This window comes from Echinops telfairi, unplaced genomic scaffold (assembly GCF_000313985.2).
Source record: "Echinops telfairi isolate 266 unplaced genomic scaffold, ASM31398v2 ScPeMD7_18;HRSCAF=68, whole genome shotgun sequence".
Taxonomy (NCBI): Eukaryota; Metazoa; Chordata; class Mammalia; order Afrosoricida; family Tenrecidae; genus Echinops; species Echinops telfairi.
Genome location: NW_022103915.1, coordinates 51,111,825 through 51,122,771, shown reverse-complemented (window position 1 = coordinate 51,122,771; position 10,947 = coordinate 51,111,825). Strand labels below are relative to the sequence as shown.

Below are 10,947 nucleotides of genomic sequence, written 5' to 3'. Positions count from 1 at the left end.
GGAAAGAAACACTGCACCCGGAAAAAAAAATCACAAAAGCTAAATCTCAGAATGTACTGACATTTCAAAACCAACATTCCCTTCCATTCAGATCCAGACTAAGGAAGACTGGCAGATGTAAGAGAAAGCACTGGGAGGTGACAAATTTTACAACGTGCCAGGTTTTTCATTGTTCCCACTCTGTTCCATTTCCTTTGATTTAGTGCCTCTTCTTCTGACTGCCCTCTGTTGTTGTCTTTGCTTCTGGGTAATGGCTGCCCATTTGGTCTCATAGTTAATTGCTGAAGGAAGCACTCAGCCTGCAATCTTTATAGGAGCAAGTCCCCAGGGACCTTCTCTTGCAGAGCCCCTCACGGGGTTCAAACTGCCAGCTCTTAGTTAGCAGCCTGACACTTAAACACTGTGCACCAGGTCTCTAAGTTTAAATTAGATTAAGAACATTTAAGCGCATCGTGCGATTCTAAATCAGCCCAGGTGTCTTGGCCAGCTGTGTATTCTCAGGTGGCGGAGGGGCTGAGGCATTGATCAGTCAACCTCGTCTGATCTCCGAGGGAAGGAGCTGGTGAGAAAAGGAAGGGGTCTCGGGGGAGCATTTGCTGTCGCGATGGAAAGTTATGACTGAAGAAATCACGCAGGCTAGAGACATTTCCCTAGGAAAAAGACAAAACTAAAAAGGAAGCGTGATAAAGGTTACAGCTATACACACACATACACACACACACACAACCAACCCCAAACACACACACACAACCCCAAACAGCACTGTGGTCCCTCTTCCTCTCCTAACCCTTTCTTCCCTCACCAGCTGTCAGCCCTTCCCACTTGCCTAATCCATCCATGTCTACCCCTTCCCCCCAAGCCACTGCCATCACACCAGCCCAGGTCTGCCTGCTTTATACATCGAAAGACCAGAGCTTCTCAACGTATGCACGGACATCACCCATGAGTTTATCACAAATCAGTTCATTTGGAATCACTTTAAGATGAGACCACAGTGGATTGGGCTCTAATTCAAGATGGATTGATTCCATCTGCAAAGACCCTATTTCCAAATAAGCTGACGCGCAGGAGTAAGGGGCATAGACTTATACACAAGGAGAACCTTTTTGTGACAAAGGCACAGTTTCCCTGAGGAATGTGAAAGATTGCTGGCACACCAGAAGCTAAGAAAAAGGGATGGAGCAGAGCATTCCCTAGACTCCAGTGCCTTCTGGAACAAAATGGCCAAGCCAACACCGTGATTTGAGCTATCTGACCTCCAGAACTGTGAGGGAGAGTCACCTCTTGGAAGTGTGTTTTTTTTTATTTTTTAAATAATCAACCTCTCTCTGAAAGATACGTTATATAAGCATCCCTTGATATAATTTTCTATCTCAGTAAATTCTGAATGCAGATAAAATAACAGCCGTACCTACTGAACTGATGGTGGGTGAGCACCAAACCTTCGAGCCTGATGGGAAATCTCACATCACAGCTCCCGACCATGTTCTGAATCTTGAAGTCGAGGAATCTGGCGGGGAAGCCAAGCTTCTGCACCACTCGAGCATACTTCCTAGCGGCCAGGCGAGACTGCTCCTCGCTGCGGGGGGGATCAAACGTGTTTAGAAGGAGCTTTCATCTCTAGGTCTCCCATACGATTCATGCCATGTCTACACATCTCTCTTATGCTAACTGTAGTTTAAGCACTGGCCGCCTTGCTCTTTCAATGTATACTATGCAACGGTCTACCTTCTGTATTGTCCCTTAGTTGCTCTTGTGGGTGTAGTCAGTTGACTCAGAGTGACCCCAAAGGGTGGAACTGCCCCAACAGGGTTCCTATGCTGCGCTCTGTACAGGAAGAGATCACCGGGTCTTTTCTCCCGTGGAGCCATTGTGGGTTTCAACTGCCGACTTTTCCTTTTGTCCCTTGTTAGGTGCTGCCGAGCCGAGTCCCTCTGACTGGTGAGTTTGAACCCCCTACCTATGTCTGGCAGCTCAGTGCTTAACCCGGTGTACTAAGAGCACCCTTTAGAGGACCCGTTGTTGGTGTCGGTGTTGCTATGTGCCACTGAGTGGGTTTCAACTCACAGCGACCCCGTGTTCAACAGAAGGAAACGCTGCCTGACCCTGCGCCATCCTCACAGTTGCTCTTACGCTGAGCCCGCGGTTGCAGCCACCTCCTGTCCCTAGCTCCTAGTGAAAGCTGTGGCATACATAACGATTGTTCAACTGAACCAGAACCAGATTGTCTCTTCGTTGGTCACCTTCCACATATAAGAACTTAAAATACAAAACAAAACATGTTTTAAGGACTACTGGCTAAATGCACCATTCCACTGGTCCTTAAAGTATGTCCTGGACCACTGCAGCGGCGGCAGCAGCACCTAGGGACTTGTTAGAAATGCAGGGTCTCTGGCTAAGGTGACCAGACATCCCGCTTTTGGCGGGACAGTCCTGATTTTTAACATTTTTTCCCTCGCATCCTGTGGCATTTTTAAAAAGTCCCGATTTTTGGAAAGCATGCACGACAAGCTAGGGTATATGGTTTTTGGCTTCAATGTGGCTGTTTTGCCAGGATATGAGTTTTATCAATGGTGTCCTGCTTTACCAATGTTAAAATCTGGTCCCCTTATCTCTGGCCCTTCCTCAGATGTGCAGAAACTCTGGGGATGGGCCCTCCAGGGGACAGTGACACTCACTGTCATTTTAGAATGGTCCACTTGGCCCTCGAGAGTTGGCCATTTAGATGGGCACAACAAAAGTGACGAGACATTAAAAAGCCCGTTTGAGGGGCAGATAGTGGCAAGCACAGGATGTTAGGGCTTGGGTCTTCATGGAAAACTGAAAAAAGAGCAACACATTAAAATTCCTCACATCCTGCCCAATTTTTCTCAGGCTTTCCCACAAAATCATTATTCAACTTAGACCCAGTATAAGAAAGAAAGAAAAAAAAGAGAGACATTGTCCCGTTCCAACCCTAAGCCTAGATCAGAAGATTGTGACTTTGTCCTGAGACTTAAGGCTTCATTTTCACCTTGTTTTCCAGCCTTCACTGACAAAAGAGCCCCATCGTGTCCTGGGGGTAGGCTGGGGGCAGGGGTTGGAGATTTGTGGCTGCTTGCTTATGAGTTTAACCTTTAAAGCAGGAGACTGGGGGTGAAGCTGAGACTAACCTGCTGTTACAGACACCCTCTCATCTCATTCCCCTCCAACGGGTCCGTCTCCCAAACCTCGTGGAATTTAGGGCAAACCAGCCATCGAGACTGGTAGTAAGATTGAGGCCATAGAGAAGTTAACGGGAGTTTTTTGCATTATAAACCAGTGGGTAATCATTATGTGTCCTGGTTTCGTTTCTCTAGAGAACCCTGCCCAACACAATTGGTTTCCTATCTAGACCCTTCAAACACTGCCTCTCAAATACAGACCACAGAGCAAGCACCACGTACTGGGCTTCCAGGTGGGGCCAGGCGCAGCATCAGTAACTGCAGATACTTAGTTTCCTTTCATGTTGATGTCTGTACCCATCTCTAACTCCGGACATTTCTCTAGCAAGGTTTTGTCCCCAAGTTAACAGTGAAATAAATGGTTTCTATTTTGCCCAATGATCCCATTACATTCTGCAAAGTGTTAATGTTGGAGGTTAAAACTCCCAAGAGGGCACGACCTTATGTTTCCTGGGCTAATTACTGTGACTGTAACACACATCTGTCTTAGAACCACCACCACCAGAATGCTCCTTAGAGGCAAGGATGGCGGGACTTTATCTCACATACTTGGGCATTTTGTCAGGAGAGACCAGTCTCTGAAGAATGACATCATGCTGGGTAAAGTGGAGGGGCAGTGAAAATAACAACAAAAAAAGCAGCAGATCTTGATGAGATGGATTGACCCAGTGGCTCCAATTATGGGCTCAACCTAAGAGCAATTGTGAGGATGGCGCAGGCAGTGTCTCCCTGTGTTGTACACAGGTTTGCTAGGAGTCAGAACCTACCCAATGGCACCTAACAGTGACAACACAACGCAGAAGTTTCTCCCCAAACCACTCATAATTAAAAATCAACCTGTGTGTACAGTGTGCAAACATTAGAAACTAGATTCAGAACCCGGAACTCCACCTCCAACGGTGATAACTGCTGTTCAGTTTGGCCCTTCATGCTTTTCCTAAGCAGATGCAAGCTGGCCCTCTTGTAATTACAGCTAAAACAAACACGTTAGGATACAGTTTTGGAAATAAAGCTGGTATCCTTTCTACTCATACTCAAAAACTAACTAGACTCAAACGTGTCTCTTGCTATCTGAACTCATTCAAGCTTTCACGATCAGATTTTAAGAGAATTCAGATAGAAAATATACGCATGAACATGTGTGGGTGGGAGAAATTTGCATACATTTTAAAACAAGAGTTGGATAATAAAGGTACAATTTAGTTGCCTGCCCATATTTCCCCACCTCCACTTAACACAAGGAGGCAACCGTTCTTCCAGCTCAATGTACATGTATGTCTCAATGCAGTCTTATCCCAGGACAAAAAAGCCCTGTGGTGTTTACAACAAGAAAAAACGAAGTGTCGAAATGAACATCCTGGCAGATGACTTTTGCACAGCTGTCAAAGGAGCTTTTGGAGTAGAGACTTCTGTGAGTACACAGACCAGCAATGGAGAAAGCCCCCACACCACACTTAATTCAGACGCATGCCAAGACCTTCATATTTTACAGCATGCAGGGGGGACGCGGGGTAAAAATGGATTATTCAATAAATGCACTGAGCTACTGACACCATTCGAAAGCAAAATCTTTCTCTTACACTTATATAAAAATAAAATTATATGTCTGCTCCTCACAATATCTTGGTCATTAACCTCATGTGGCTATTTAACTTAAAATTGATCTAAATTAAATGAAAATTTCAGCCCCTCATTCAAACTCGCCCAGCTCATAGTGACCCTACTGGACAGAGTAGAACTGTCAAGTCTTCACAGGAGTAGAAAGCCTCACCTCTCTCCACAGAGTGGCTGGTCGGTTTGAACTGCTGCCCAGTGCTCAGCCCACTATGCTACCTGGGCTCCTTAGATGGTCACAGCCACATCTACTGACAGGGCCACAGCGTTTCTACCAAGCTCGGGCTGAACTGAAACGTCAACTATCCTTGCTGTCATACAAAGAGGACTCAAAACAGACCAGCAATGTATAGTGGGAAGGTCAATATTTATATTATACCAAATGTATAAATCATGAAGACCCAAATGATAGATCTGAATATACAAAAACTATTTTGTGTCAAATGAAATCAAATACCCTACAGTCATCTAGGGGAAATATTTATAGAAGAACATGATAAAAATACTTAAATACAAAATATACTAATATAAGATGAAGAGGGAATTGGGCAAGAGATATAGGCAGCTGACATACTGATGAACGTCACTATAAATCTGACTAGTGAATGAGAGAAATAGAATAAAAACAGCTGGTTTTGTCAGTTATCCAAACATGAAATTGACTATGAATGCCCAGTGGCCACAGGAGAAAGTGAGTCCTCAGTACTTCTCCAGAGGGGGCTGGCTGAGCAGAGACTTTCAGGAGGATGATCTGCTGCGTACACATCTGTTACTAAGGGCCAGCGCTGCTCTCTCCCACCACAGCTCATGGTGAGAGAATCCTCACCAGCACAGCCACTCCCCTGCAGGAGGTCCGAGACAGAAACATTTTAGAAGCTGCATCCTGAGCCAGTCATGGTCAGGAAGTGCCCAATTTGCCTGACAGTTCTATCCTCCATTACCTGGAACGAGGAAACCACTTAAATGACTTCTCTGGGCTTATAACATCCTTCATCTTACTGGGGTCTTGGTCTCCCCCCTGCCAATTCACCTGAAGAACAACTTATACACACGGAACCCTTTCACAGCATTTTCAGCCTCTCAACTTTGTTTGGAAGCGGCTATCCCAGTTGTGGTCTGTGCTGCCACCTGGCAGGGACCTGTATTAACTGCATGAATCTGAGGACATGGGCCTCATGCCACCAACCCTACCACCTGAATCCACTTGGGGACTCATGTCCCCATAGTTGTGTCACGATCCATATATGGCCTTGATCATTTTTCTCATGACTAAGCATGTCTCCCATTCATGCAAGCACGTGGCATCGAAATTCAAAACTAAGCCATCATGAAAGGGTTACGTGTCTCCCACTTCCACCACCCGTTTAGTCAGTGGATTGTAAAGTGTGGGATATAAATTAATATTACAGGGCTGAGTGTAACCCACCGTTTAGCATCTTATGAAATTAGCTCTTCTGCAAAGAACAGTATCCAGCTCCTAGTGTATGTGCTTTAGCACATGAATGCTCCCCTCCTTAGTCTACATGTGGGAACATTTATTGGCAGGGGTAAAGGGTGGTCCAAGTACCTTTTGGCTCCTGTGCAGACCATTTTCCCAGAGCTAAATATGAGGGCTGTTGTTCTGGGTTCCCGGATCCGCATTATAACAGCAGCAAACCTCTACACACAAAAGCCAAAGTGAGAATTAGCATCTGCTAGTCCAGGTCAGGAGCTGAGCTCATATGAAGACAGGCTGGAATAAGATAGTAAGATTGGATGCAAAAACAGAATGGTGCCTCGGCTATTCTTTCACATTAAGATGAACAAAAACAATTTTGTTTCTAAAGTTTACTTGGAAATGAAACAAAAACACAGGTTAGTATAAACAGTTAACAGCTAAAATGCCAGGTTCTGTTCCATTTCAGGCCTCATGGTAAGAGTGGAGCAGGTGTAGCTCATTTATCCTCATAATAGACCTGAGTTGGATCCATTATTCCTCTCAGTTAGTGCATGGGGAAACAAAATCAGAGACGTTATTTAACTTGCAAGATTACACAGGAAATTTGGAAAGTGAAGATTTAGACCACATGAACCCAGAATCTATGTTCTTTTTTACTTTGAGATGCTTGATTTTTCTTTCCAACAGTCAAAAGTAAATTGATGCTGTGAAAGTAAAAAGTATGTTGGAAGCTTGCCGAGACTCTAGATCCTGTAAGCATGATGAAAAAGACCAAAAATTGAGCTACCTTGTCTCCCATCGTAGTTCTTAAAATGTAGTCCTCAGACGAGCAGCATCAGCAAGCCTTCCTGGGGAGAGGCACTTACGTCACCCTTTGACTTGTCCTTAGATGACCTGCTCTCATTATGGTCATCCCTCATTAAGCTGGGAAGGAAATGGGGTCAGGCCTATACGGGACTACAGATTAATGAGTTGAGGCTCATTCCCAAGGAACTAGACCCCTTCAAGGTTAGAATGTACTACAAATTTCAGATTTGAAGTGCTCACAGATAATAAAAGAGCCCTAGGTTGGCACTGCATAGTTGACCACGTTCTGTTAATGGTTTCCACATATTTGCAAAAGGTAATGGTCTCCCCTGGTATTCATTTTCTTATATTCACAAGGTAGTTTTTAGTGTTAAGGGCTCCTGCTGGTGTAGTGGTTATGCATGGGGCAGGTAACAGCAAAGTCAGTAGTTCAAAACCACCAGCTCTTATGAAGGAGGAAGATGGGGCTGTCTACTCCCCTCAAGGGTGAGAGTCTCAGAAATTCATGGGGCAGTTTTATCCTGCCCCACAGAGTTGCTATGAGTTGGCATCAACTCACTGACAGTGAGTTTGATTTGGTTTTTTAAAATGTCAAACCAGGCTTTCTTTGGCTCTTAAATTCGAACGGAGCCTAACTGGTGGAGAAGAAAACCTGCTTAAAGGTGCCGATTGCTGAGACGTGTGCTCAGTCATTTCTGCAGTGAGGCCATCCTGCCTCATCATTCAGCTTGCTGGGCCCAGAACCTGAAGTTCTGGTCTCCCTGCAGCGAGTCACGTTTCTGAAATCTAAGAGAAAGGCTATATTTGGGTGGAAGTTGAGCTAACAATCTCAACACCATCGTCACAGCAGCCAATTGAAGGTGCTGTTGGAAGCTGACAAGTCTGTTTCGACTCAGCAGCCCATCTGACGGCGTGGAACTGCCCCTGCTCCTAGGGCTTTCTGGAGGGTGATCTCTATGGGAGAAGATGCCTAGGCTTTCTCCAGGGAAGCAACTGGGCAGGTTAGCAACCCAGCACTAACCACCTGCACCTCCACGAAACTCGCACATCGTTGAGATTAGCAATGTCCTCTGGGTTCCTATTCAAGTGGCCTTTTCATCAAGGTCCATAAAGTCTCCACCCAAGTCCATGAGCGTTTCTCCAGGAAACCAGGTTGCGGGGAACAGAAGGATTTCTCTTAAGTTGTCTCCCCAAAATATATGCCAGATTTACCTTGAGAATGACTGTTCACTAGGCGGTCAGCGAAAGCAGGTCAGAGGTTATTCTCCCTGACATCAGCCATCTAGACTGTATAGTCTGACTCACCCTAAATAAGACCCACTCCCTTCTGATAAGGATAGCAGTTGTCTGTTTACTTGCAGGAGATACCAGAGATGTCAAACCCGCCCAAGGGTGACCAAGGTTAGGTAGCCATTATCAGCTGTCTAGATCAAGCAGACACCACTGTTTATCCCTCAACAAATGTGGGCACACCCCTAGGTTATCCCCCTCCTATTGATTGTATTGCCTATGGTGCTACCCCTCCTTGTGACTTAGGTTATTGTCCGCTATCAGGGGACTCCATGCCTCCCAGAATAGTAATTGTGTTTTATTGTATGAGACACCAGAGTGATCAAACTTGTTCTAGGATGAATTGTATTGCCCCTTTTCTGTGATGTATGACTCTGTAATCAGATCCCCCTAAAGTGATATGGTGTGTGGTTAGCAATAAATAAGGAGGCTCCCTGGTTCTCAGGAGGGTGGCTGGCTGAAAAGGTGGCTAAGGAGGACGAGGCAGCTGCTTCTACTCTGACGGCTAAGCCCCCTCCACGAGGACCACCAAGCGGGGCGTAGGTGAGCAATGCTACCATGAATTGCGTCTGACTCCATTACTTGACTCCATCTTTTAACTCTCATGCTCTCTATCACTTTACTATAATCTCTACTTATCGCTGTACAATTGAGCCTACCGAACCTGTGATGTTTTGTGGGGTTCCCTCTTCCCTTTAACCCCACACCAGGTCTTATTTGTTACTGTGTTCCTAAGTGCAACAACAACAACAAAAAACCCAGCTGCTGTTAAATCAACTCCAACTCACTGTGACTCTCCCAAAGCCCTGAGCATGGCGGATCTCTGAATGCCAACCAAGTGAACAAGTCTACTTCCCTTGGGCTGACAAGCTACTGGGACTGGGATGCCTGGCCTTGGCAGCATACAGGAAATAATAGATTTTAGTATGCTTTTGTGGGGGTGGGGCTCCGACTGGAAGTGGAAGCTTAGACTTGACATTTGAAATGGTTGGGCCTCTGAAAGAGGAGAACCTGCAAATGAAAATGCAACGGGTCACGAGGTGGTGCAACCATTAGGAACGTCTGTGGCTAAGAATTTGGTGACAGTTTGAGAGAGTTCGTTTCCCAGTAGTCATGCTGAAAATAGTCATCTTTTTGAACGGCCAGGGAAAGATGTTAACTTCTAGGAGCTGTTCAAGAGCTGTGTTCGCAACACATGAGGAGTCTTATTTCCATCATTTCCAAACAGAGGTTGAGAGCATTAGTCTTTCAAAGAATTGCTTTTGAGTTGCCAAAAGCTTTTCACTTTTCAAAAACAAACAAGTGAGTCAGTAGCATGAACCCAGGGAGGAGTGTAAATGTAAGGAGAAGCCAACTATTGAAAGGAATCCTGAAAAATCTTACCTTTGGGTTATATTCTGCATTTTTTGCTTGCAAAGCTATTTTCTTCAGGTCCAATTTACAGGCTAGGTTGACAGTAGAAACAATATTCCTGAAGAAGTGAGCCAATATTCTTAAAGTTATGCCAGGGTTAAAAAGTAAAATAATAACAATAAAGGCGACTGTCTTAAATGAAAACATAGTGACTTAAAAGAAACAAAAACATAGTAACTTCTTCATTTGATATGTCCCATGTTTAGGGAGAGAATTTTAACAATATGAAATGTATAGTAATGTGGCCCTTGGTAAAATGCAAAATCTCAAAGTGAAGCACTCAAACCGCTTTTTATAAATATCATTAACTGGGTGACTAAAATTTTAAATCTTTTCTAAAACTATGCTTCAAAATGGAAAACACAAGTCACTTCACATATTGAATCCAACTTCACATCTTTATATCCTTATGTGTAGAGCACCCTAGCCACAGTTTTCAGCAATTCAGCTTTTGTATAAATGATATAATCCTTCAAAAATATGTTTACTGTGCTAAGTCTTTCTCTCAGGAGATCAAGACTTATTGCTTTATTTTACATAATCCATTAATAACTGATAAAACAAGGAATAATGAAATCTGGAATTTTCTTACCAACACTTATTATTCTGAAATCATTTGTCATCACCTTAGGAATACAAATAGTGTACCAAGAATCATTACTCATTGAAAAAAATAAACAACTTACTGCAGTTGAGGCACAATTCCAGAACATTCTGAAACAGGGGTCATTGGTTTCATGGGTGTTATAGATGCCAGGGGGTCAGAGGTTGGTTCCTCTGGAGAGGCCTGGACTGAGTCAGCATTATCAGGGTGCAATTGTTCCTGGGAACTTGACATGCCGCTGCCATTTAAGGCCAGGCCCACATCCTGTTGCGTAGGTAAGGGCAATCTACTTTGAGGACTTGGCGTTTTACAGGTTTTGTCAATTTTATCCACGCTTCCAATGACAGTCTCGCCTTCGTTTTCTTGGCTCAACTCATCTGGTAGGAAGCTAAGATCCACAGATGAGAAGTCACCAGATGACTCTCGGACTTCAAGATGTGAACTGAATGCCATCTCTGGGTTGGATGGATTAGGTAGGTACACATCATAAGATCCAACTAGGCTGATCAGGGGAGATTTGGGCGGAGGGAGTTCATCCTAGGCAGTTCCCAAAACACAATAAACAAGACAGTGTGTTA

The 10,947-nt window shown here is 44.5% G+C and overlaps 1 protein-coding gene across 1 annotated transcript in view; it reads right to left on the bottom strand.

The window, feature by feature from the left end:
* The window catches only part of TBPL2 (TATA-box binding protein like 2), a 30,904-nt gene that overhangs the window by 17,675 nt on the left and 2,282 nt on the right, over positions 1-10,947 (bottom strand). Inside the window, exons 2-5 of the mRNA XM_045287632.1 lie at positions 10,452-10,906; positions 9,736-9,823; positions 6,385-6,476; positions 1,412-1,579 (exon numbers count right to left, since the gene is read on the bottom strand). Of these exons, the coding sequence (XP_045143567.1) occupies positions 1,412-1,579; positions 6,385-6,476; positions 9,736-9,823; positions 10,452-10,906 (803 nt within the window). The remainder of the gene's footprint in view (positions 1-1,411; positions 1,580-6,384; positions 6,477-9,735; positions 9,824-10,451; positions 10,907-10,947) is intronic.